We start from the raw sequence: 27,322 nt of genomic DNA, 5'->3' as shown, positions 1-27,322 counted from the left end.
TTGTTTATGTGCCGGTGTGAACACATGTCCAGTTATCTAATGGTAAAACGCTAAATGAAAGCCAGACGCTATAAGAGGAGTTAGATATAAGTAGTCAAATTAAGGACAGTATGAATCTGGATGGCCTCGGGGGGGCCACCTGTCCTCTGCACATTGCTAAACTGCTGTTACGATAAAGAGCCATGGGAGGCAATCGATCACCCTTTCCTTAAAAGCTCTCAGTGGAGGCCTCACTTTCTTTTCTCTGACAGCAGAGGTAGAAGTACTGCAAACTGTCAAACTTCCCTGTGGACTGCCAGCCTATTCATTCTACAGGATATTCAGCAGAAGACGCTCAATAGAGAAGGATAACGACTATTTAAATGGGCTTATGTTTGTGACTCACCTCGAGGGTCTGCATCAACGTGGGCTTGATGGCATCTTTCATTAACACCGCCAGCGCTCCGCTCACACCCTGACAGGGAGGAAGAAAGGATATTGAAATTGTAAGTTGGAAACAAGAACAAGTTATAATATGTTACCACAAGAATACTATTTTTTTGTAAAATGGTTATGATAATAACTGAGACAGTCAATTTGTATGAGCTTACTATCCCAACATTCTTAGCGCTCTCCACACACCAACAGACATTTAGCATTCAGTCATATTCCCCCGGGGGTTGGCTCTGGGGTGTGGTGATGTTTTTGCTTTCAGCCTAATTAGGGACACTAATGTAACTTTATATAGGATCCTCCTCTACAGCTCTGAAACAACACAGACCGCAGTCTTCAGGGGGAAACCAGAACCAGCTGACCCCTCTAATGGATCCGGTGAGAGGTGCGAAAAACATGCTTTAGTTTACATCTTAATCGCAGGTTACACCTACATTAGACGTGCTGTTGTGAAGAGGGGAAGTGGTACGTTGGTATTTCTGGTACAAGAGGGAATTCATAAGCTGCATATTTGACAGAAAATGATGACGATGATGAATTATGTTTCACTCATTCTGTACACCCAGAAACACCCATAAGGTTCCAACGCCACAGGTTTCCCGAGCTAGAATGTAGCACATACCTAACCATCACACGTCTTTCCGCTTAGTAAAGACATAGAAAGATTCATCTGGAGATTGCAGCAGACTGAATTCGGAGATGTAATGAGGAAAACCCGCCAGTTCTTCTGGATTAAAATCCCCACTCTCTCTGAATGACACGACCACACAGTAACACCCACCAGGTCCTCTGCGGTGATTGGCTGCCCTGAGCGGCTGGTCCCCACCACCATGCGGGCCAGTCGGTTTTTCATGTCCACCAGGCTGTCCGCCAGCGCCAGGATGGCCATGATCTCGCTGGCCACGGCGATGTCAAACCCAGTCTGAGGAAGAGTGAGGAAACCAGAAACATTACACACATTGTAAAACACATTAAAGTATTTGTTCTGGGGCCTGCAGAGAATTCACACCGTGAAATGGAAACGCAGCAATGTTGTTTTGTATGAAATCCTGAGAGGATTACACTTTTTGACTAAATAGATTTGACTTTATATTAATAGGCCAGGACTTCTTGGAAAGGTATGATAGTTTAGAAAGGGAATTAAATGTATCATCCCTGATTCCATCAAATATTACAATCACACTGTAGGAAGAAACAAAAGTGGGAACCTTTTGGCTAGAAGACAAGATATAATCGAGACAGAGCAGCCTTATCACTTGGGCCAGAGAATACGAGTCATATGATCATGGCCTAGTTTTGGAGTGATAATCATGGGGAAATAAATTACCATTAACATGTTTAACTACTTTTTGATGGGACTTTCTGTATTGATCAATGTCAAACTAACAGAAACAGGAAGAAACTAAGAAAACAAGTAAAAGTAGCAAATGAGGGATTTCAACAGGGAATAAAAAGCAGTCACCATTCTTCATCACAAGTAAAAGAAACATAACTTAAACCACATTAATCCACAACAGTTCTACTCCCACTCCCATTGATAATACCCTGAGGGACTATAGTGTGTCCAATGATGGAGGGAGGTGGAGGACAGGGGAATGAAAAGGGAAACAGAATGGATGAACTGATGGCAGTAAATGTAAACATGTGCTGAACCAGCTCAGAGGCTTTTCCAGCTGTGTGTGTGTGTGTGTGTGTGTGTGTGTGTGTGTGTGTGTGTGTGTGTGTGTGTGTGTGTGTGTGTGTGTGTGTGTGTGTGTGTGTGTGTGTGTGTGTGTGTGGGGGGGCAGGTCACTTTTCTCCTTCTTTAAACATTTGCTTTCACTTAAAGCCGCTTGCTTCCCATTGAGGTGAAGTGTTTATTTACAGGATTTTTTCGTTTAGCTGTCATTACTACAGACATCTGGGTGAAATACATCTGGGCTTTATCATGGACAAATGAGAGCGAGATCTGTCTGGGTGTGTGGGAAAGTTTTTATACACTCATCCTCATTTTACTGTACAATCACTCAAAGGCACAGGCAACCTGTGACACGTTGATTAAACACACGTTGTATTTTGGCCCCCATTACTGTAATATTGAGTGCAATAATGACAATTTCATATCTAGGCATGGTAATTTATTATATAACTGTATGTGAATGTATGACTTTTAAGATGTTTGTTCAGGTTTTTGCTTTTTTTAAAGACATGTCTACTAGGGATGTGCATCTCCATCACTGAGGCCGATGCGATGCGCATCTCGATACGTTGCCACGATACGATACATTAACGATACATTTGAAACACCAGGCGATACGATACGATACGATACGATTCACCCCTGTTGCGATACAGTTCGATACGATTTGATTCAACATTATGCGATTCAACACGATGCAAAAATAATGATACTTCAATATGGTACGACAGAGGATTTTTGTTTTATTCCTTATATGCAGCAAATCATACATTAACAAAAAAGTGCTTTACATATTTGGTACTGCACATCCCATCATGGCGTTTATTTTTTTACCTTTAAAAGCTCTCTAGAGTACAGTACAATTGTATAACACCTCACAGTTAAACAATGTAAGGATGCATTGCTCATGATTAACAATGTGCAAATAACAGCTACCATAGTGCAATGCCCATCCAGCTGCCAGCCTGATGTGCTTAACACTCATCCAGAGGCTGACTCACCAGTGAGCAGAAAGCAGTGGGTTCTATATGAACAATAAAGAATACAAATAACCTTTCACAAACAGATATTTCATAACTGCTTACAGTGAGGAAGACATTTAAATTATTATTGGCCGTCACAGGCTGCTGTAAACTAAACACCACTCTCTCTGACAGAACACCTCACTGAGTGATTTAACTCATATACGTCTAACTTTCAGGTTTCTCTTTTCAGCCGCAGACCCCATGTCGCCTCTTTATGTGCGTCGCTAAGTTCCTCGTACTACTTGTGTACTTTAAAGCGGCTCGGCATCGTTAACAATTTGCGAGCGATTTTTCAAGTTGACCGTCTGTAGTATATAGTGCCGCGCACATATACCATCAGGACGTTACTGATGGGGTGCGGCTGCGGAGTGATACTGTGTGTATGCAAGCCCGCATCTAGGACGGATCTATGTATCATGGCTGGAGACCTGTTAAGTAATAAAGATACCTCATACAAAGGTCTACGGATACCTTATTACTCTCCATGACCTGCAGTCAACTATAGAGCATAAAGGACTATTACACCGTCTTTCTTGAACAATCCGAAGTATTGCCAAACATTTAATTTGTAGGTATTTTTCGGTGCGCTGCGTTTCTCTTTCTCCTCAACTTCCGTGTGTGTTGATAACTGAGACTCAGCCTCCGTAGTGGCGAAGCAAATATCAAAGATCGTCTCTGCTGAGCGTTGACAAGATGAGGGGATTTTATATGAATGAATCGTTTTTTTACCGATGCAAAGACCCTACGCAATCGATGCATCGCGAGTTCAACCCGGTTCAACCCAAACTGTAGCCGGTGTGCACTCTTTCAACCGGTGCACTCGCTTCTTGAACGTTTATGCCGGTGCACCGATGCGAATCGGTGAATCTTAACATCTCTAATGTATACATGTTATTTAGTGGAGTGGATGGCTGCCAGCAGTGTTTGACAACATGTAATGACAATAAGCATCTTCTTGTATTTTTCTATAAAAATTCAAAAAGCATCTTATATTCAGGAGAATGAAGATTGTGAAGGCATGAATGCCGCATACCTCCCTGGCCTGTCCTTTTTCGGTGCTCGCCTGTCCAACTGTGATCTTCCTCAAGAAACGGTCATTTGTGTCAAGAACTGGAAAATGAAAAACATAAAGAGAAGTTAGTTACGTGCAACATTTGTCCTTGAAATCCACTGCATTGTTTAAGAAAACATCAGTGACTGTTCTCAAAGTAGTAAACTTGATCTGATACCTCAGACCCTAACATTTTATATTTTTTACAGCCTAAAAATCTATTTCCCCACATGTTGTTAAATGAACTCAAAGGCACATCCACAGTCTTGCGCACACAGACATGATAACTTTAAAGAAGACAGATTCTTATTGGTAATGGCGAGTAAGTGATGACACGTTAAAAGTGCTTGGGATTTGCTTCTTGAAGTTTCTTTGCTCAGCATTAAGCCTACTGTCTGATAGTGTGGTCAGATATTTGTGGCTATAATGTTTTTACAATGAACCGGGAAACCACAATCCTCATGTTGGTTTGATGTGATGGAAGGGAGAGTGAAAAAACATGGTTTGTTACATGAACGAATAGACACACAGACACACCCGATTGTAAATCTGTTTTTAATCTCCAGGGTTCGTCTTTTAAGAGTGCCCTCTGGAGCGACTGGAGTAAATACCACATCAGTCATAGCAGCACCTGGCTGGCTGCTCTCACTGACAACTTTAAACCAAACACAACTACCACTGAGGTAACTATTCCCACTCCTGCCACACACTACACATTTATTACCCTGTGACTGATGACTGTGACGCTTTTACATTCGATGTGTGAAATCAATATGAACAAAAGGGCCATAAAGAGCCATCATAGTCAGTTTTCAGACGAGAATAGCAACAAAGTGCGGAGAATATTAATTTGAGAACGTGCTATATCAAAGAAAATCTATTTTAATTCAAGAAAGCGTTTATGGACCGTGAGATGTTGGTCAAGAAAACGGCAATTAGATTTGCATGATAGTCATACCGATCGTTGTGTATCTTATTTTCAGTTTGACTTTTATATGTTATTTACTCTTTATTAAGTTTTAGCACGACCATTTCATCCTCACTGGAAATGCGTCACTATGAAATCAAGCTTAAAATCTAATCTTCTGCATCTTCCTCCAAATCAAAACATCCCTTTTATTAAGAAATGTTCTTGCCTTTGTGCTCGGCCAACAACATACAATGTCACCATTTAGTAAAACAGCAAGCTGCTTGTTTTGTTAATCATATCGTCAACTCAAACCACCATCTACATGTGATAAGAACAGTTGAGACTACATTAAGAAGCAAAAACAAACCTGGTAAACATGTAACAGATACAACCTACTTTATTTTCTAAGCCATTGTTAGGGCAACCAGAGATAATGTAGAGAGGACATTCAGAATGTTCCTTTAGATACCTCTCTGCCAGGTGATCTTGGAGGGGTCAAGGTCAAGACGAACAAAGGTGCTGATTTCCTCGGGTGATAGAGACGCAGGATCTATTTTATTGATCCCTAGACGCTGGAATTATAAGAGAGAAAGATTGGAGGATAATGCTTGGCTTCACAGACATGCATTTGATATTTCAGGATAATCAGCAGGACACCGTATCATCCCAAAATGTTTAGTACAAATCCTGAATGACTACGAGTGAATCATCTTACTGTGAGGTTCAAAAGGTTCACTGGGAGTGCTATGTTTAAAAACACACACATCTCTTTATCCCTCACTCTGTCCATTAAGACCAATGAATATTTTATAGTCCTTTTAACTTCTCATCGCAGAGACTTTCATATAACAACAAACATTCCCATGTTCAAGCTTCACCCTCCTATCTCAATAACATGTGTCATATTCAACTTGTCTACTACGACCTTTTATTAAGGATTTTAGTATTAAAAGCTCAAAAACAGCTTATAGTTGTAGCTTCAGCAGACATTAACACATACAAGGATGTGGTGGCGAAAAGAGGGTATTTAAGATAAGCTCACCGAGGACCCCTAGTGGACAAAACTGTTTTTTTAAAACAACAATGGTTTTGGCTAGTAATGATTGTTGACGCAAGTGATTCTGGCACTGCGGTGTTTGGACTCACCCTCAGCCTGGAGATTTGGATAGGGGAAAATCTTCTGGCTCCATTCACTGAAGGGACCAGTCTATTGAAGAGGGCCTTAGGGTAAAAGAAAAACTATTTAAGTACATGTATGTGTGTATATGCATATAAAGTACATTTAATTGCATCTTGAAGAAAAAACGTGTATCACAGCAAATACACAATCGCATCATTAGATTGGTAAACTGTTTCTGTAAAACATGTTTGAGGCTTCCCTGTGACTACTCATTGATATGCCAAGATACAAATATTGTAGTATGTACACTCAATATTTTACAATAAGACATTATTTCCACTCATAAATCACAGAATAACACATCAAAATAGCAATCCAGGTCAAAATAACAGTTTTACTTTGTTTGGTGGTATAAGAATAACGTAATACTGGGTGACATCATCACATGGTCACCTTGTCTGTCTGCGTTGCTTCGTGCAGCATCCTGGCATCGATGGCTGCTGCCACCAGGTTGTTGGCTGCTGTGATGGCATGAATGTCACCAGTCAGATGGAGGTTGAACTGAAGGGATAGAAGAGGAACAACAAGCCAAAAAAAGAGAGGAATAGAGATGACGGGATTAGACTCAAGAGATCAAAGCACTATCGATGTAATGTTGAAGTACACATTGTTGGTTTAGATAAGTTGAGATAAAACAAGGATGAGGTTATGATGCTGAAATCAAACCATTAGTATCACATGATTAATGTTGCTTCATACAGACACTAGTTCTTTACAAATATTATGACAAATGTTATCTCATTTTGGCAGCAGCCCTTTGATTTAAATGGAAACAAAAAATTGAAGTAGTGAGGAGTAGGAGTGGTAGAAAATATAAATCTTTAAAAAGCCAGTGTTTTGTTATGAGAGAAGGAGGCTACCTTCTTGCAGGCTCTGTGTCTGCAGTTTAAAAATCAGACTCCATTCCTCTCACCCCTTCCTGCTTCACAGACAGTGATTTAGTCACAGGCAATATTATGCTACAGCTCCAGGGTGTAAAGTAGTTTGAATCCCTGCATGTCTTAGGCCTTTGAAGCCAGCATTAGTCCTGCTAGGGAGCAATGAGAGTGTCTGTGTGTCTTACCTCCTCCATAGGAATGACCTGGGCATATCCCCCTCCTGCAGCTCCCCCTAGGCACAAAGAAGAGGTAGCACAGTCAGAGGCTGACAAACAGGGACACACAAAGGAGGAATGTCGAGTGGTGGACTTTGAGTGAACTACTCCATCCCTGCACAAAATGTAGCAGGGTATGAAATGCTAGCCTCCCGCTGACAAAGATAGCTTATCTATCACACAGTGATACTGCTGGAGACCTAGCTGCTGGTTTGGGCGCCTGTCTGTGGCCTTGTCCAAATCTCACTAAATGTATTTGAATCGGAAGAAAAACAGAAATTGCATTCCAAAACAACTCCTACCTTTGAAATAGTTGGACATCTTTTCTAACATAAAAAAAAAAAGTCTCTGTTATTAAATGTGATAGCGTTCATGCAAAACAACTTTGGAATGATTATCTACAAAATAAGAGACTACTGTGTCGTATTTCCATGAGGTCCAAAGAGCACAGAGAGGGCAAAGTATTATTTTCAGCCAGAATATTTCTTTAACAATTAACCTAAGGACCCATGAAGTATTAATTGCTGACCTTTAACCCCAAAGGTGGGTCCTTGGGATGGTTGTCGGAGACAGGCGAAGGAGTTGAGCTGAAGATGGGCAGAGAGGGCCTGAACTAGGCCGATGGTCACCGTGCTTTTACCTTCGCCCAGTGGGGTGGGAGTGATACTAGACAGAAAGGAAATTACAAAACAGTTTAACATCATAAACATTCAGTTTGCAGCCAAATAAATGATAAAATGGTTTAAGAAAGCAGGGATAGATTAAGCGATTGCCTTTGTTCCCTTGTTGAGAACCAGCCAGGCTCACTTATTTTAAATCACACATTTAAACAATTAGGAAAACTTAAGAAATATGATAATTATGATAGTTACGGAAAGGAATTTAGATGAAAAATAAGTCACACACACCCAGCAACCAGTACATATTTCCCATCAGGCTGTTTGTGGAGGCGGTCTAACAGGGAGAGACGGACCTTAGCTTTGCTCCTGCCATAGGCTTCAAGCTCTTCTGGCAGCAAACCAATCTCCTCAGCCAGCTGGTCCACTGGCTTTGGAGTCTGAGCTCTGGAAATCGCTATGTCACTGACAAACAAAGGAAGCATTACATGTCATTTATTTATATTGTAAGCTTAGTGTAGGTCTCTAAGATGCAACTTAGAGACCTACGAAGAGTATAACACGAGAAAAGGATCCAGATAGATGTGGTTACATTCCTCACAGACGGTATACCTTGGTACAGGGGTCAGGGGCTGCAGTTTGAGGCTGTGTAGATGCCAGGGTTGGTACTGCTGCTCCTGCACCCACCGACTGCAACTACGCACAACATTCTAGTAAACAAAAAGGAGACAGAGGGGTAGGTAGGAAGTTAAAGAAGAATAGAGTAGGTCAATTGGGTGAGAAAGGAGACCAAAACGAAAAGACGCACCTGTGTTCTGTAGGCGGCTGTGAGGTATCCTATCCCAGTCTCGATGGCATGTTCATCTAAAACAGAAAAAACTGTAATGTAATGTTGTGTAAGGCTGCATCAAATATTACAAAACGTCAATACTTAATTTTTTGTCATACTATATTATCATGACTATCGTAATATGTTAACAATACCTGTCTCTAGGGTGGGCTCACAGCGGATTAGAGCAGCCCCCGCATTAACCCAGGCGGGTGGGACTTCCATATTCCCTGCTCCGAACAGAACCACAGCATCAGCCTGCATCACCTAGGAAATATGGAGAGGAAAGACATTTAGATATGAACAAAAGAGGAAAGTGAAACATTTACAGAAAAGAAAAAACGTCAAGCAAGAAAAGCAAACGTTTAAGTAAAGAATATTGTTGAGTTCGGACAATTGAAGAGTATTTTATGTGTAGTTCAGGCATTATCACTTTTAAGACAAGTGAACCCTAACGTGTGACTGATCATATTAACAAAAGGCTTTCAACTAGCAAAACAGTTACATCTATAACTGATCACGTTTAATAGCATTGCATTTTATAAAGCAGAGACTGACTCCATGTGGTCGGCCACTAAAACTGCAGATAATGCAGCTGGTGCAACTGAATAATGACAAAACATATTTGGAACATCAGAAGGCTTTTCATCAAGCCATGCCTTAACAGAGCTTTTTTTAAGCCAATGACACGTAAAACACTATTAAAAGAACACACGGAAAACTAAAAATGTCAAGCGGACAACGAAAACTACTGGAGATGAGTGATTCAAACTCCAGTCATAAAAAATGTAGTGTTTAAAAAAAAAAAAAAAGAATCTCACCAACACACATAAACACACACCTGTCTTTGTAAGTTATTGGAGCTCCAATGACTCTTGAGAACTACCATTCCACTTCTTTCAATCAGGCACTGCAGGGACACCCCAAGGGGTCCTTCTCCGCCAACCAGCAGCACAGTTTTCATTTCCAAAGAAGCATCTGCAGAAATGTAACATTAGGACATAATCTTCTGTGATCATTAAGTGACTGCACATAAGCTACTAAACTGTCAACATTGTCCACATTTCCATTATCTAGAACAGGGGTCGGCAACCTTTTTGATATGAAGTGCCATTCAAAAAATTAATTGTTATCAGCGTGCCAACGATCGATATATTATCAACGGGGGGGCGGGCGGTTGAAGAGCTTGACGCTCGTCAACTATCAGCAGGAGGGCGGGGGAGCCTCGCTGCGGGGAAGCAGTGTGTGGACCTGTCAGCGCAACTTACATGATGCCGAATTTAACAAACACATTTAAATAATTGGTTTAAACGGCATAATAATAAGGACGATCGTCCGTTCTGTGATTCTCCAGAACACACATGTTATGATATTAGGGTGAGATGAGATCGCTGTCCCTTTGAGAGAGAGAGAGAGAGAGAGAGAGAGAGAGAGAGAGAGAGAGAGAGAGAGAGGTGTGGCTTGTGCATGTGTGTGGATGGTAGAGCGACAGTGAGGGAACGTGTGTTTGTTTCTGGAAGTGAAACGAGGCAGCAGAAAAACAGAGGTCTGTGATGTCTTTTGTGAAACAGAAGAACAGCTAAATAAATGCAACGGCCTCCCAAGAGGAGCTCGCCTCTCTCCAGTCATTGAAGCTAAAGTGGGTTATTGAACCTGAATCTTGTTGCTTCTGCCCTCCTCGACTACGGTCCGGGAGCCGACAGGAAAGTTCAACACACAGATGGCCAGTCCGCCCCTTTGTAGCATATTATTTCGATGAGAGATGAGCAGATCGCCACTGGGCTTTCAACTAAATACACAGCCACGCAAAAACTGCGGCATTTGTACAGCTCCTTATGGGTACTGCAATTAGTGAAGTGCTTTCCTCCGTGGTGAAACGATCAGCACTGCACCACGGAGGAAAGCGGCAGAAAGTCAGCTGGAGTTAAAGAGAACGGGGCTACGCTGCTGCATGGCTTCCTTCTGCAGGTAACGGGGAGACGCGCTCTGGCGGCGGTCTCGTTCAGGATCCGAAAATACAATTTAAATATTTTGCACACTTATTCCTAGTGTGCCAGGGGTTGCCGACCCCTGATCTAGAAGTATTACAGTCAGATGCAGACAAACAAGACACAATTCTTTACTTTCAATACATCTGTGTTGCAACACTTTTTCACATGTCAGTAGATCTCTACTTTTTGTATCATGGACTCTTAGAATAACAGTGACCCCTGAACTTTGACCCGTACCCTTTGAACCCCAGGGTGAATGTTAAATGAGTCCCAAACTCAGCAGTTATTCTGATCAGTCAGCATTTTTTTATTGTGTCCGAATAGTAAAAATGTTATTGTACTGAAGTTTAAGATGCCCATATAGTTCCTCAAAATGCATTGTAATAACAGTGGGTATTTTAGCTTAATTTTCTTCCTGAAGTTGAGACATTTTCACGTGGGAAGCTGTTTTAAATTCAGGCATGCTAGCTACAGTGTTACTCTTACTGGAACATTTAAATAAAATAGAGTCATTGATAGTGTTATTTGAAAAAACCTATACTTTTCCTGCCGTAACAAGGGACAGTAAGCTACGGTAACAGCACTCAAACTTACACTCTCTTTACTTTTATTAACTACACCTGCATTTTGCATGCATTGCCGTCTCCGAATAGAGTCCCGGTAGAAGCAAATGTATTTACCATGTTTCTCCAGCAGATCCAGCACAGCGCTGGCTATGGGCGGCACGAAGCCTTTGCTCAGGTCTCCTCGCACCAGACGGCCAATGTTCAAATTGGATATCCTATAAGGAAAAAAATGGATATAAATATAATATCTAAATAAATACATCACTCTTTTCTCTAGAGGCTAGTCACTTTTTTTGTCAAGTGATATGGATGATATTTTCAACAACATTCAGAAAAATGTGATACAGCTGATGCACATGTCAGTTAATTATAAATCTATAAAACACTGGAGAGTAAAATATTAAACAAAGTAGCTTCCTGAGTAAAGTAAAATATTACATGAGTTTCTCATAGGACAACCTCACTTACTTTACGGACGTGCTTTTCGTAATTAGACCTTGGTTGAACCAGTTATCTATCATTTGTGATAATTAAAAAGGGTGCGTTGCACATTTTCTTAACCGCTTGGCTGCTGAAGTCACACATTTTGCATTTAGATTTAGCGAGTCTTAATTCTGTGCAGCCCGTTCTGATTTAGTGTACCATGTGAGTAAATGCATTTGTCTCTGATGGGACATAGAAACACGCAAAGCTGATACCTGGCTGACTACGACATGAAATGTCCAATGCAGACATGAAATAACATGTCAGGCCATTTTCAAAGGGAATACAAACAATCATAAATCATCTAAGTTAAGTACCGTTTAACAGCATGTGCCATTTATAAAATATATGCTCTTCACTGTTATGTCTCTCTTTGGGACAGAAAAAATAATCTGCAGTTTTAAATTCAATGATCCATTTGGTTAGTGCCGTTTTTACCCATCTACGTCCTTCTCAGGTTTGAGTGTGTTCAACACTCGAGTGGTGAGGGAAGCAGGGGGGAGGTGGAGGTAGACTCCGTGCACCCTGGGGTCTTCATTCAGCTTCAAAACCTCCTCAACAATCTACACACATTCACACAAAGACAAAATACACATAACAGAAGATGTGAAACAAGTCACATTTCCAATAGTAATGGTATGACTACTGTCTCTATGGTTTAAAAAAGGCCTTCACATCTCAAGGTAAAGTTTTTGAAACCTAATGATCTTAATCTAACATATTTTATTTGAATAAAGAAGTGATTCAAAACATGCGACGAGGTGAATCAATAAACTCAACATCAAATTTAAGGCCAGTGCTTTTGACTGAGCATACACAGTGATTTCCGAGGGAGTAATAGTGTGACAGAGGGGAAGATTTCTTAAACAGAGGAAAGATATGTGAAAGTGGAGCAGAGGATCAGTGAATCAGTAGAACCCTTTGGGCCAGGAATTGTAATGTAAATCCATTCTCTCTCAGCTGAAACCGCCAAGCTATTCACAGAGGTTTATCCGTTCTCTATGCCTCATGCATTGACTAAAACCTGGTTAAAGAGAGTAAAACTTAGATGCTGAAAATACTATGAAGTGAAAAAAGAAGTGAAAACAGAACCCCAAAGAGTGACAAAGTATATTAGGAAATCAGGGATTAGTCTTGCAACAGAGTTGCATCAAAGCTTATGTTAGGCACCGATTACCTTGATGCGCTTCACACAACCACCATGATCACATGCTACACAGACAAACATCCAGGATATGCTAAATCAAGCACTGACTTGATGAAAATAAGGGGTTAGGAAGAGTTTTTCTAGTTTTAGGCATGTAGGGAAATTAACCAAATGCCTGAGTCAGCTTCACTTACATCATCTTCACTGCACTCCTTTGCCAGACAAATCTGTGTGATGTTTAGTCCAATCTGCAGGCAAAGAGACAAGGAAAGGGTGAACACTTGAATTATTATTATAATGTTGATTTGTTTAAAATACAAAGTTCTTAAAATTCCTTAAGAGTAATAGCAAGAGAGGACTTTACCCTTACTGCCATTTTCTTATTGATCTCCAACAAGCCGTCAACTTCACCTGCCTTTGAAATGAAAAGAGCACACTGAGAAAAAAACAAAAAAAACACAGACCTGATAACACAGGCATCTTCAATGACTTCAGTAAAAAGAGGCCAACTTTAGGTCAACGGTCAATTAAGACAGCGCTAACACTCACACAACAAAACTCCAAAGCCAATTGGCTTTAGACTAGATCATATTTCAAGGCAACCTTCCACAAAATTATAACTTGTGTCCTTACGCAGTCTTTCGTTCTACATTGGCAAATACAAATTATATATATATATTACTTTTTTGTTGTTACAATACCTGTATAATGGCTAAAAGGGGTTGAATTGCTGGGTTTCTTCTATGGAGGGCCAACATTGCCTCCTTGGTGCTCTGAACCACTTCCCTGTGAAAGAAAATTAACTTGTTAGCAATGAATCTGCATTAATCCATTAAGGCTACACATAGGATTGTAAGATGAATTAAATCACAAACATTAGGTCAAATATACTTTCTGTTTAACATTTGGGGAAAGGTATCCTAAACAAAAAAGTGTATACCGTTTCTAACTTCTCTGCTTGTTGGAGAGCTGGTAGGAATGATGAAACACTAAATTATTCCTCATATGCTCTCACTTACCCTATTCAAATGAAATAATTATCCTCCTAGTGAAACTCTTTTAAACTTGCCTGGATCCAAAGTTTTGAATTTACCAACAACACTGAGTTCAAGTGGACAAAAATAGTTTGATATAAGATACAAATATAAACAGTAACTCAAATAAAAAACATTGGAAAGAGTGTGGCTTGGCTATATTAGCTACTGTTGAAAGAATACAACATCTACTAAGAACAAAACAAAGGAAACATTGAAATATATGTCAAATAATAGAATCAAAAAACCCTTAGGTGGAAGTTGCATCCGTTGGCCGCCTTACTACACGTGATACGGTGTGTGTTATGGTGAACAGTTAACCCACTGACTTACATGTTGTCAAAACGTCAACATCGCCCTAGTCGTATCAATGCATGTACTGTTAAGTACGATATCATGTAGTAGTAAAATACATATGTTGTCACCATCAAGTACGATACAACTTCCATGAAAAACTATGCAAACAAGCAGTGGTGATGTTGCAAAAATGCAACAGTAAAAGTATTCAGCTGGACCTATTTTTTAACCCATGGGAAGGTAGTGAGGTTTACTGCTTATAAATACAGTCACATTTTGGCCTCGTGTGTTTTTAGCAACAACAAAGAAAAGTTACATCAGCTTTCTGGAGTCTCTCTGATATTAACATCGCACGTGATGAACTGAATGCTAACCATGAGCATCACACGCCGGCGGACCGGAAGTACATAACTTAGGAAAAACACCTACATTACTTATTTATTTTAGGTTAACACATATAACATTAATACAGTTATTTGTGGTCCCTTATTCCAATGTAAACACTACTTCCTCACCTCAAGGAACTGTCGCATTCAAACCCATCATCATTTTGGGACAGTTTCCCGAAGTTGACGGATAGTTTCGGGTTGGTTCCCCCGCTGCTTGTAGCGCTTGCGGTCCGGAGGATCATCCGGCTGTGAGCAGGACCAACCGGGGGGCATCTCCGCGTAAAACCGCTCACCCTGCTTCCTGAACGGGCTGGGTGTATCCGAAGGCTGCCACACGCACTACGAATCATCGACAACTTCATGGCTATTTCTTCAAGTTTTTTTTCCCGTGTCGTTTAAAGTTTGCTCTGTGTGTGTCTTGCGGTGGTCAGCAAGGGATTCAACCTATAGGAGGAACAAACAAAGTCTGCAACTGGGTCCTGATGGAGGCACGTCGTCTCCAGGGAGAGTGGGAGTTTTGAAACTCGGCATGCTTGAACAACCCACACTTTTTGAAAACAGCACAACAACGTGTGACTGAATATTCAGCACAATTTTAAGGATTTCGTTAGGACATTATTCACCACTGTGTGTGGTTTAATACTAGCGTTCAACGTATGTGCATTTTCTATGTTTTTTCATGGTATTCACTTTACACCAACACAGCAACAGTTGGACAGTGTCAGCGTGAAACGATGTAAACAGAATGTTGGGAGCTATGGTTGAGAGTTAGCCCACCCTTCTCTTGTTGATATTTTTGGCTGTTTACAAATATAGGAAGGGTTCGTCTCTATTTTCTCAAAACTTCTACAATGTAATAATTTAAAAGTAAACTTCATAACTTAAGAAGTATTTGTCTTCCCCGTCGAAACGTTATTATTAAAGTTATCGATCAGAATGTTTTGGCGTAAGGTCTGTATTTTTCCATTAATAGAGCTATCAAATTTCCGAGCAACACTTGAAGGCAGCATCCTCAGAAGAAGGGATGTGGTCTCGGTTACGAGCGTGCGCGTTCACGTGCTATATGATATGTACAAGAGAGAGGCGAAGTCAGTTCCATTATACATCCATGGTTTATAGACTATGATATACATTTAGTTAAGACTACTCATTAAACAATAGGATGAGCAATAGGCTTGGAGTAAATGTTATTAAAGTTTAACACATATTTCAATAAAAATGAATTAGATATATTTGTGTAAAAAGAAAATAAAGTTATTCCAAATAGAATTAATGCTAAAGTGATCTCATGTGTCTACTGCACAGTGTTGGATGACTTTACAGCCTCAACCTTAATGAACATTTGCTCTTAGGCTAAATGTCCTTGTATGTCTTGACAGGCCAATCAACACACACACACACACACACCCTCACACATCACGTGCCTAACTGGGTTTTGCTGAGAACATCTTGAGATTAGTGAACCTCAAAACGGTACGCTATTAGCCTTGCACCATGACGGCAGTTCGAGAAACAAAGTTGGTGATTGACACCTGTCTTGGGCTACGCTCAAGATTATCTAACAATTCCGATGTATTAGAATAAAGATACAAATTGAAATTGGCACTTCCCTGGTTCGTACCGGTTCATACACCAGCTGCTCACGCCTCTTCCCACCAGATTGACGCTTCTGACATGCAGCGTCACTGCAAAGGCCAAACCGATCTAAACCAACCGAGCTTCATTCCTTAAATCACGTCATTACAGGCGCATGGCGTGGCGCAATCCATCCCTCAACAAAATCACAGTTGAATACCAGTTCTGGCTCCAAAGACTGCAGCAGTAGGGCCCTGCTTGTTCCTGAGCAGTCGACTTCCCAACTGTAGGATGGTGTTGTGGCTCCACGGCCACCTGACATTAATAGACAAACTTTGATATCTGTGTGAACAGCGGAGCACATCAGGTAAGGAGCTTTTATTTTAAACCTTCACTCCTGCATTACATTGAGAACACCTTTGACAAGCAACAGGGCGAAATTGTAGGAAATGGGTCACCTTTTATATCTGGTTTGTGTTGTAGTCTATCATGAAATGTGCCTGAGATACATGGGTTGATAGATACTTGACAAAATACAGTCGTGGCGTAATGCTAACATAATGTTGTTAAAATGACATTGCTTAGCTATAATATTGCTTAAAGCTGGTACCATTAATGTAGTAGTGTTAACTGTATAGGTAGCAACAGTATGTGTATATATAGCCAATTTTTCAGGATTATTGAGCTACAGTAATGGGTTCTAAAATAATGACCAGGCACACTCTTGTCAAGATTATGTGTTCATACATTTTAATACTTTATCCACTATATTAAACTGTTAAGGATTTAGCTGAAACTGGTTAAAGACAACCATAAGATAAGTAAAGAGTTCCTGAAGTTTGAGAAAGTTTGGGTCGAGAAGCCTTTTAGACTTCCTTGTAATGATGTCCTACCTGTTGTCTTTTTTCAAATGGGAAATATTTTAATTTTAGAGTATTGCTCAAACATGAGCCAGGGTAGGCCTATATCTGCTACATCTGATTGCTCAGTAAGATTATAAATCAAAATGAATGTCTGGATAAAGAGTCAGACACATCACAAGTTAAAATAACTAGTTTGGTGAGGAGCAACACCTTTGACTATTCTTAGGAGAACCTGTTAGGCCGGTGCGTGATGGCTGATGGAAGAAATAATGGCTTCTTAACAGGCACGACAGCTTAAATGAGAATGGGTGTGTTTGAACTTTCAAATGTTTTTAGTTTGGATCTTAAATGTTATCAGAGTCACTTTTTGCATTTTGTTTTATCAAGCCACCTATGGTAAACACATTCCAATGGCTGTAAATTAGATATGTTTTGTTGTTTCCTCTTCATCAATGTGTTTTAGAAGAGGAAAGATAACCAGCCAGAAAAACATTTTGACATGTGTATTTACAGCCCAACCATGAGGGACAGACTGAGCAACCTGCAGGAAATGTCCAGCGGACCTGTGGAGCAGATGGAGTATGCCGAGTCCACTGTCTCCGAGGCCTTCAGTACCGTGGACCTGGAGGAGGAGTTGACACATGAGGCCGTGGTGTTTGACAACAGCCCGGCTCTGGATGAGGTTTTTTCCCATTCGCAGGACATCCACAGAGAGGTCCAGCTCATCCGACTGGATATCAAAAGGCTTCGCGAGCATAACTCACGCATGGTCGGTGGTGTCACCACCATGAGCATTATCAAAAGGGACTCCAACGCTATTGGTGCTGACATAAAGTCTCGAGCTGAGGAGGTGCTGGCACGCCTGCAGGTCATGGACGGCAAGGCAAAAAAGCTTGAAGAAGAATATGGCTCAAATTCCGCCGTAACACGAATTGCGAGAACCCAGTATGCTAGCCTCAGCAATGGTTTCCGCGACACCATGTTTGACTATAATGAGGCTGAGATGAGCCATCGAGAAAACTGTAAAGCCCAGATCCAGAGGCAAATGGAGATAGTGGGACGCGAGGTTACAGGAGAGGAAGTGGAGGAGATGATCGAGAAAGGTCAGTTACACATCTTTAATGACAACATTATTGCTGAAGGTAAAACGGCTCGATCAGCTCTGTCCCAGATTGAGAAACGCCATCAAGAGTTGATTGACCTGGAGTCACGTATCCAAGGCATCCATGAGATTTTCCTGGACATTGCCATGCTGGTTGAGGAGCAGGGCCCCATGCTGAATGCCATCCAAACCAACGTGCAGAAGACCGATGAAAGCATACAGGAGGCACTCGTTAAACTCGGCAGGGCCCAACGTCACGACAAAAACAACCCCTTTAGAAAGATGTTTTGCAGCTGTTTCCCCTGCGTCGACTAATGACTACAGTACAAACATGGGTAGTGATTTAGAAATTACAATGCTGTCTAGACAAGGAAAAGTGGGGAATTTTAAGAACATTTTCTGTATGTTTCAATTGTACAAACTTCAATATTGATAAAGGTTAAAACTCTTGTGTCTAGATTTAAAGACAAGGGTAACATATTTGTAATATTGTATTTAAGTGATCCCTCGACCTCTAATGTTTGTATGAAATGTTTGAGACGGGCATCTCAAATCCAAATTCATTCCCCTATGATGCAGGTGTCATGCATACCTCGAGCAAATGGTATTTGAAAATGTTTGTTTTGAATGTCTGCTGAGTTTCCACATGTGAGGGATTTATCATAATGCAATGACTGCAACAAGTAAATTAATGTATGCAATTGTTTCTGAGGTTATATTGTGTTGTGTCTTATGAAGCCTTAAATTAAAGGGTAATTAAATGTGTCACTTCATCTCAATTCACTGGTAAAAACTGCTATTCTTGACTTACGGCTGAAATAAATTTGACTTGATTTTTGATTAAATTGTTAATATATTCTGCATTCTTTTCTATATATATATATATATATAATCATAATATTGGGTCAAAAGAAATCAGCCTTTTTGTGATTACCATTTAGCATTACACTCCTCCCCATCTCCCATTATTGTCTTATCTTTACTGTTTATTTTACCACCAGTAGGCATACATTACAGCAGCCCGTCAGTCGCATTGTTATGTACCTGGATCTTTTACTATGCACTGCTATTTTATGATTGATTGTATGATAATACCTTTCTTCTGTGGTGTCATATATTACATAAATAGTTATATTAAAAGCTGGTGAAATTAACCTGTGTGCTTAAGTATTAACATCTGAATGTTCTCTAAACATTTGAGTAAAAGTACTTATATAATTACGTTATTCAAATATGATCACGTTGGAGCACATTTTAACTCCATATCTTATATTGTTGGACAGTTTAATTTTAAAGTATAATATTATAATAATTCATCAAATGTTTTGTTTGTATAATCTTAGCCTGTAAAGTACTGTAAATAGTAATAGATTTCCCTGAGTTTTAGTAGTAGAAGTATAAACTAGCATAACATTTAAATACTGTATGTAAAGTTAAAGTACTTGAAAATTGCACGTAAATTCAGTACTTGAGTAAATGTAGTTAGTTTCCACTACTGCAATTATAAACCCTATAATTGTTCAGGAAATAGGCCTGAGCCCTTTGAGTCATCCACACACACACACACACACACACACACACACACACACACACACACACACACACACACACACACACACACACACACACACACACACACACACAGGTGTCATCACTTTACAAACTTATGGCAGCTAGCATTGCATTAGCCCAGTGGTGCACTATCAAATATTTAAGTATAGCTTCAGATATCCAGAATAACTTTTTCATGAACACACTGAATGTTAGTGAATCCTTTCGCTTCCTGAAGTGAACAGTCAATTAACCAAATAGAAAAATGCGTCTTCCTTCAAGGAAGTATTGAGTGTTGCAGTAGGAGTGCCCATGTTGGTCACCTGAGGAGGGGCGTCAGTCACAGACATGCTGAACACAAAGCGACCAGACAACTTCCTTTCTCAGAATAAAATATGCATTGCCCAGGCACCTTGGAACAAATTAATCAGCAAAATACACTTTGAAGGAAATTACTTGCTTCCTGTTTTTGTGGGAGCCACTCACAAGAGGTAAGAAAGTTTGAATTTACAGCATTTTGGGGGGTTTTATGTGTAGCAAAGCATCTGGAGACCAGGAGATTAACTGGACATACATAGTGCAGAAAGATGGGATTAATGTAATGGACATAAAGAAGACAATATATAATAAACATTTTCACACATTGTGACAATAAATGTAATTTTCTTCAATTGTTTTACTATTGTGACATGGGGAAATTGATTTTATTCAGTCTATTGACAGAATGAGACTACGAGAGAATACAAGACAGATATTAAAGCAAGACCCACCATTTTGAAAGGTTTTGCAACATGCAGTCTACAAACAGTTTTTACTGAGATACTTCTAAAACATATATCGTCTAACAATATTTTCTGTCTAACCCCACTTTCAATGGAAATATCTGATTTTCAACAAGCCTTGCCTTCCTTGTTCCTGGTTTTAAAAAGTGCTTTGAGCTGTCACTGCTGTCATTGTTATAAGTTGTTAAAGTAGAAAATACTGCAGAGAAACTGACCCATTATTGTTGGAGTGTATATATATATAACCCTAACAGGTTAGCTCTGTATGTGGTTTAGTTTCCCTGGGTAAATGAAATATGAACCTATTCATGTTGCCATCATGGTACTCAATGTTAAATATTTTCTTAAATGTTCACATTGTATGAATCGAAGGTTATACCAATACGAGTATGCTTAAGTATGTCGAACCTGAAACATTTTTTTCAGTACACAGTATTGGTACTATCCACATATCCCTAAATAAATACAAACAATTCTAAATAAAGAAAAACTCAAGTTACAAACGCCAAGAAATAAGATGGACAATACCAACAAATGCAGTCAAAGCCACATTTTGAACTGAGTTGACAGGAAATACAGGCATTTATAAATGTTTAACCATGTGATCGATAATTAGACCTATGATTATAAATCTTATCTATGGAATTGTATTTTCAACACAAAAGTACACAAGAACCAAAGCGAGACTCTTGATAGACACTTCAGATAAAAGCCTTTCTTTAATATAATGTAGACTTGAAATTATCAACATATTTTTTTACATGGGTCTCTCAGGCAGGATGTTGGACATGCTGGAGAGGCTGCAGACCATCAGTGAGGGGCAGGAGGACGACGAGTCAGACTGCTACGAACCTGAGTACGATGTAGACAAGGTGACTCTGTCTCAAGAGGCAGTGGTGTTTGAGAACTCCTCTGACATTGACAACATCCTGGGGGAGGCCCACTCAATAAGAAAGGAGATCTCCCTGCTCCAATCGGAGATACAGCGTCTGAGCACCCACAATGAACGCTTTGGCACCACTGTGCGGCATCTCACCTTGCTCAAAAAGGACTCTGACTCCATCGCTAGGGGGATCCAGCAACGTGGGGAGGGCCTGTATATCTGCCTTCAGGCTCTAGATAAGAAGAGCAGACGGCTGGAGGAGAAAAAGGGTCCAAATGCTGCTGTGAGCCGCATTTCCCGAGCTCAGTATGACACACTGACCCGTGCCTTCCATGATGCCATGAGTGATTACAATAAGGCGGAAGAGATGCAGAGGTACACATGTCGGGGGAGGATTCAGAGGCAGGCCTCTATAATGGGGACTGAAATCACTGATGACCAGCTGGATTTGATGGTGGACAAATGTGGTGAGGGATGGGCTGAGCTGTCCCAGAGCCTGGAGATCCAAAGTGCACGCTCGTCCCGCTCGGCGATGTCTGACATCAAAGGCCGACACAAGGAGCTGGTGGAGCTGGAGGTCCGGCTGAAGGAGGTCCATTCACTGTTCCTGCAAATGGCAATGCTGGTGGAGGAGCAGGGATCCATGGTTAATAACATTGAGGCAAATGTGTGTTGCACTCAGGAATACGTTAACAAAATCAACGTTAACATGAAGACGGCCCTAAAGTACAAGAAGAAGAATCCTTTTCAGCAATGTTGTCCCTGTCTACCTTGTTGGGGACACAACCAAACTCTTTAGGGCTTATTTTTACTTTATGTCATTATATTAATTATTTAAAAGTTGAATAAACATTTACCTGTGTAAAAGGTTATGGACAGTTGAAAAAGAATGTTTGTACATTTTAAAAGGATGTTATTTGAATTGAAATGTTTAAGCTTACGGACGCAAAATAAATAATGTTATAGTAAATAAAAAGTTTGTTGTCCTTGGAAGAAGATCAACAGTAAGTTGGTTATGGGGATAAAAATTACAATTGTTTTGATGTTGAAGAATTGGGTTCATGAGAGCTCGTGGTATTAAGGATGGAGAGTGATAAAATGTGTCTGAAACAGACATTAAATAAAGACGTATGAGAAAAGTTGAAATACTAAAAAGGATGAGAGATGTTTTCATTTCATTTCATTTCAAACCTTTATTTAGACAGATAGGTCCCTTGAGATCATGGATCTCTTTTACAAGGGAGACCTGCATCAATTTAGTTCCACATGAAACATAAAAACAACATAAAAACAAACAATAGAGGACATCATATTTACATATTCACCAACACTTACAAACACCCATAGTGTCAGAAAGCATCTCGTGCAGACGTGCCTTAAAAACATTCAGAGAAATAAAATTGCTCAATTTCAATTTGGACTGTAGGCTGTTCAAAGCAAGTGGAGCTGCGCACATAAAAGCCGTCTTACCTAAGACAGTCCTCACTCTTGGCACATCTAACAAGACCACATCCTGCGATCTCAGACAATAGCTGCCCGCAACTTTCTGCTTTACCAGAGAACAGATGTAATACGGGAGTTTGCCCAACATAGCTTTATAAATAAAAGTGTACCAGTGACTGAGCCTCCGTACAGAGAGTGATGGTAAACCTGCCTTGGTATACAGTGTACAGTGATGTGTAAGCGCTTTACAATTTGTGACAAATCTCAGAGCACTGTGATACGCAGCATCCAATTTGCTCAGGTAATTGGCAGATGCATTCATATACAACATATCACCATAGTACAGCACAGGTAAAAAGGTCACAGTGACTAGCCTTTTCCTGGCCTCAAGCGAGAAACAGGACTTGTTTCTGAAAAAGAACCCTAGCCTAACCCTCAGTTTTTTAAGCAGGTTATTGACATGAAGTTTAAAAGAGAGACAATCATCAAGCCAGATACCAAGGTATTTGTAACAGGCATCAACTTCAAGTGTTGTTCCTTGCGTAGTTACAATATCTAAAACAGGCTCTGGTGTCTTTTTTGCTTTTGAAAAGAGCATTACCTTGTTTTTATCCACATTTAAAAGAAGCTTTAATTCAGAGAGCTGAGTCTGAATAGTGTTAAAAACAGCCTGTAATTTAACAACAGCCTCTTTAATGGAGGGACCTGCACAATACATCACAGTATCATTCGCATAAAAATGTAAAGTAGCTTCATCCACATTTTCACCTACTCTGTTAATATATATGGAGAATAAAAGTGGTCCTAAAACAGAACCTTGTGGTACACCATTAGAAATGTTTAACCACTCAGAAGACAGCCCATCAAAGTGAACACATTGGGACCTTTCAGAGAGGTAGTTCACAAACCACCCCACTGCATGGCTGGATATGCCAATACTGACCAGCCTCTGCTTTAAAATGCGATGATCAACGGTGTCAAACGCTTTGGAAAGGTCAATAAACAGAGCTGCACAACTCTGCTTATTATCTAAAATGCTAGTAATGTCATTTACCACTTTCATTGTCGCAGTGATGGTGCTGTGTTTCTTTCTGAATCCTGACTGATGTTTAGACAGGATATCATTTATACATAAAAACTCCTTTCGAGCACCTTAGCCAGAACTGAAAATGTAGAGATTGGCCTATAGTTATTTAAAATAGTTGCCTCCCCTCCTTTCAGTAAAGGCAAGACATAAGCAGACTTCCATACTTTTGGAATTGTATTTGTGATGAGGGAGAGGTTAAAAAGAGAAGTAAGAGGTGGAGCAATAAAATCTGCAGCTATCTTTAAAAAGAAAGGTTCTAAGTTGTCCGGGCCAGCCGGTTTCCTAGGATCTAACTTGGATAATGCTTCATGAACAATACCAATAGTTAAAGGAGTAAAACTGAAAGGGTTTTCCAGACCACATTGTTCAGAGTCAAGGATTGGAGCATTCACAGAAGCAGAAGTACAGTCAGTGACAGAATCAAACAGAGAGCCACAAGACACAACATGCTTATTAAAGCAATTTAGCATAGTAGCCCAGTCTGATATAATGCCAGTGGTGAGGCACGGAGGTAGCTCATTTGGGATATCACCAGTGGAAATCGATTTTATGGCTTTCCAAAATTTCCTAGGATTATTCAGGTTTTCTGTGGTAACTGACAAATAGTACTTTGATTTAGCACTTTTTATTTGAGATGTGAAGTAGTAGAACCTTTATTTATCCAGGAAAATCAATTAAGAACACATTCTTATTTACAATGATGACCTGACAGGAGGCAAAGGCTTCCTGAGGGGATGGGGTTTGGGAGGAAATAAAAAGACGCACTACAGAACCCAGGAGACAACACAAACACATAGAGCAAAGATGACAGGCATAGCAGTTGAACATATAAAAACTCTAAAACAATATTGCTGTGGTTCAATCAGTCATTAAAATCAGCATCAGGCAAAGCAGCTACATGTGTGTACCAGGGTGTCAATAATAGTGACATTGAAGGTGCGGGGGGAGACAAAGGTTTTAATTTGTAATGTTTTTTGAATGGTATTCCAGCTATCTGCCGCTGCAAACTGAAAGGCGGAGCGGCCAAAGGATGTATGGGCTTTAGGGATCTTTAGCAGGATGCTTGTAGCTGACCGGGTGTTGTGCGTTGGGGGTGTGCGGAGTTGCAGTGATTGTGTGAGGTAGAAGGGAGTGAGGCCTAGGAGTGTTTTGTAAACAAACATCAGCCAGTGGATGTTGCATCTGGTCTCAAGAGAGGGCCAGTTAGCCAGAGAGTACAGGTCACAGTGGTGTGTCCTGTAGGGGGCATTGGTGGCGAAGCGGATGGCGGAGTGATACAGAACGTCTAAATGATCGAGAGCTCCTTTACACGCCGAGCGGTAGATGGTATCACCGTAGTCGAACAGAGGAAGGACAGTCATCTGGACCAGAGAGAGCTATTTCTTAGCTGCCTAAAACGTAGCCATTCTACCTCTGAGCCTGATTTCTATAGCCTTACGGCCCGTCCACACAGCGGCGTGCGTTGACGCTTCCCCATTCACTTTGAATGCGGTGACGTCACTTTTAGCCGAAATGCATCGTGGGAAGTGATGTGGAGCGTAGCTGGCGTGGCTCGCTGAAAAAGTTGAGCAATGTTCAACTTTTGACGCTTCGGTGAGGCGTCAGCCAATCGAATCATATGCCAGTACAAGCTCTAGCCAATCAAACCGCTGCTTGTGTGTCAGGGGCGGGAGATTCATGTGATTGGGGACTTAATATTTGGGCGAGTAGGACTGTCTATAATCTGGGTAAAATTCAAAGAGGTACACAGGTTTTTTAAATCCTCTGACACAGAAGTTAACCAGTCCCAATTAAAATCACCAAGCAGCACTATTTCCTTTTAGGAAAGTTGTGATAACAGTTTTGCCAATGACGATAAAGAGTCCTTGACAGCCGAGGGGGCCCTGTAGCAGCCCACCACCATGACCTGTTGACCCTTTGTTACCTCAATATTCACGGCTAAAAATGCTAGCTGTTTACTAACAGATTTGGAAACCATATTAGTTACACAAAACTTATTTTTCACATAAATGGCAACGCCACCACCTTTTTTAGGCCGGTCAGTACGATATACACTGTAACCATTTATGTAAATGTCAGAGGCCAAAATGGATTTATATAGCCACATTTCTGATAAGACAATGACATCAGCATCAGTCGAACTCGCCCAAATACGGACAAAATCTAATTTAGGTAACAGACTACGCACATTTAAATGAATTAAACCTAGCCCAGATCTAGATATAAAATATCATATTGCTGACAAAAACGCAAGTTTGGCACGAATGATCATTTGACGTGGTTGGTCATGAGAGACAGCATGGGGAAAACCAGGTATGCACAAATGTGAGTTCACATGCAGATTGTAAACACCAGAAATGGCACTTGTAAAACAAAGAGAAAATAAAACCATGTGGCTCTCCCAAATTATCCATTAGTCTACCTGTTGACATTTTGTATTTCAGAAAAGATGTGACTTTTATTTGAAAATTAACTTGTTAGCAATGAATCTGCATTAATCCATTAAGGCTACACATAGGATTGTAAGATGAATTAAATCACAAACATTAGGTCAAATATACTTTCTGTTTAACATTTGGGGAAAGGTATCCTAAACAAAAAAGTGTATACCGTTTCTAACTTCTCTGCTTGTTGGAGAGCTGGTAGGAATGATGAAACACTAAATTATTCCTCATATGCTCTCACTTACCCTATTCAAATGAAATAATTATCCTCCTAGTGAAACTCTTTTAAACTTGCCTGGATCCAAAGTTTTGAATTTACCAACAACACTGAGTTCAAGTGGACAAAAATAGTTTGATATAAGATACAAATATAAACAGTAACTCAAATAAAAAACATTGGAAAGAGTGTGGCTTGGCTATATTAGCTACTGTTGAAAGAATACAACATCTACTAAGAACAAAACAAAGGAAACATTGAAATATATGTCAAATAATAGAATCAAAAAACCCTTAGGTGGAAGTTGCATCCGTTGGCCGCCTTACTACACGTGATACGGTGTGTGTTATGGTGAACAGTTAACCCACTGACTTACATGTTGTCAAAACGTCAACATCGCCCTAGTCGTATCAATGAATGTACTGTTAAGTACGATATCATGTAGTAGTAAAATACATATTTTGTCACCATCAAGTACGATACAACTTCCATGAAAAACTATGCAAACAAGCAGTGGTGATGTTGCAAAAATGCAACAGTAAAAGTATTCAGCTCGACCTATTTTTTAACCCATGGGAAGGTAGTGAGGTTTACTGCTTATAAATACAGTCACATTTTGGCCTCGTGTGTTTTTAGCAACAACAAAGAAAAGT

The 27,322-nt window shown here is 40.2% G+C and overlaps 3 protein-coding genes across 3 annotated transcripts in view; 2 read left to right on the top strand and 1 right to left on the bottom strand.

Annotated features, from left to right (window-relative positions):
• mthfd1l (methylenetetrahydrofolate dehydrogenase (NADP+ dependent) 1 like) overlaps nucleotides 1-16,418 on the bottom strand; it is a 39,417-nt gene extending 22,999 nt beyond the window's left edge. Inside the window, exons 1-20 of the mRNA XM_034076047.2 lie at nucleotides 16,344-16,418; nucleotides 14,849-15,166; nucleotides 13,704-13,788; nucleotides 13,367-13,417; nucleotides 13,197-13,250; nucleotides 12,294-12,418; nucleotides 11,487-11,587; nucleotides 9,657-9,793; nucleotides 8,971-9,082; nucleotides 8,795-8,850; nucleotides 8,599-8,696; nucleotides 8,278-8,451; nucleotides 7,899-8,035; nucleotides 7,340-7,386; nucleotides 6,670-6,777; nucleotides 6,243-6,317; nucleotides 5,566-5,668; nucleotides 4,169-4,245; nucleotides 1,214-1,354; nucleotides 386-454 (exon numbers count right to left, since the gene is read on the bottom strand). Coding sequence (XP_033931938.1) covers nucleotides 386-454; nucleotides 1,214-1,354; nucleotides 4,169-4,245; nucleotides 5,566-5,668; nucleotides 6,243-6,317; nucleotides 6,670-6,777; nucleotides 7,340-7,386; nucleotides 7,899-8,035; nucleotides 8,278-8,451; nucleotides 8,599-8,696; nucleotides 8,795-8,850; nucleotides 8,971-9,082; nucleotides 9,657-9,793; nucleotides 11,487-11,587; nucleotides 12,294-12,418; nucleotides 13,197-13,250; nucleotides 13,367-13,417; nucleotides 13,704-13,788; nucleotides 14,849-15,084 — 1,986 coding nt within the window. The 5' untranslated portion in view covers nucleotides 15,085-15,166; nucleotides 16,344-16,418. The remainder of the gene's footprint in view (nucleotides 1-385; nucleotides 455-1,213; nucleotides 1,355-4,168; nucleotides 4,246-5,565; nucleotides 5,669-6,242; nucleotides 6,318-6,669; nucleotides 6,778-7,339; nucleotides 7,387-7,898; nucleotides 8,036-8,277; nucleotides 8,452-8,598; nucleotides 8,697-8,794; nucleotides 8,851-8,970; nucleotides 9,083-9,656; nucleotides 9,794-11,486; nucleotides 11,588-12,293; nucleotides 12,419-13,196; nucleotides 13,251-13,366; nucleotides 13,418-13,703; nucleotides 13,789-14,848; nucleotides 15,167-16,343) is intronic.
• Nucleotides 16,419-16,573: 155 nt separating this feature from the next.
• Nucleotides 16,574-19,454, top strand: stx11b.1 (syntaxin 11b, tandem duplicate 1). Its single transcript, XM_034076048.2, has 2 exons — nucleotides 16,574-16,664; nucleotides 17,674-19,454. Exon 2 carries the CDS (start codon nucleotides 17,681-17,683, stop codon nucleotides 18,575-18,577), a length of 897 nt encoding a protein of 298 aa, XP_033931939.1. The 5' UTR covers nucleotides 16,574-16,664; nucleotides 17,674-17,680; the 3' UTR covers nucleotides 18,578-19,454.
• A 1,079-nt stretch (nucleotides 19,455-20,533) lies between these two features.
• LOC117439561 (syntaxin-11-like) lies at nucleotides 20,534-23,323 on the top strand. The gene has a single exon (XM_034075499.2). It carries the CDS (start codon nucleotides 21,357-21,359, stop codon nucleotides 22,275-22,277), a length of 921 nt encoding a protein of 306 aa, XP_033931390.1. The 5' UTR covers nucleotides 20,534-21,356; the 3' UTR covers nucleotides 22,278-23,323.
• The last annotated feature ends 3,999 nt before the right edge of the window (nucleotides 23,324-27,322 follow it).

Source organism: Pseudochaenichthys georgianus, chromosome 24, assembly GCF_902827115.2.
Source record: "Pseudochaenichthys georgianus chromosome 24, fPseGeo1.2, whole genome shotgun sequence".
NCBI lineage: Eukaryota > Metazoa > Chordata > Actinopteri > Perciformes > Channichthyidae > Pseudochaenichthys > Pseudochaenichthys georgianus.
The sequence above is the reverse complement of the archived record's forward strand: the minus strand, read 5'-3'. Positions and strand labels throughout refer to the sequence as shown.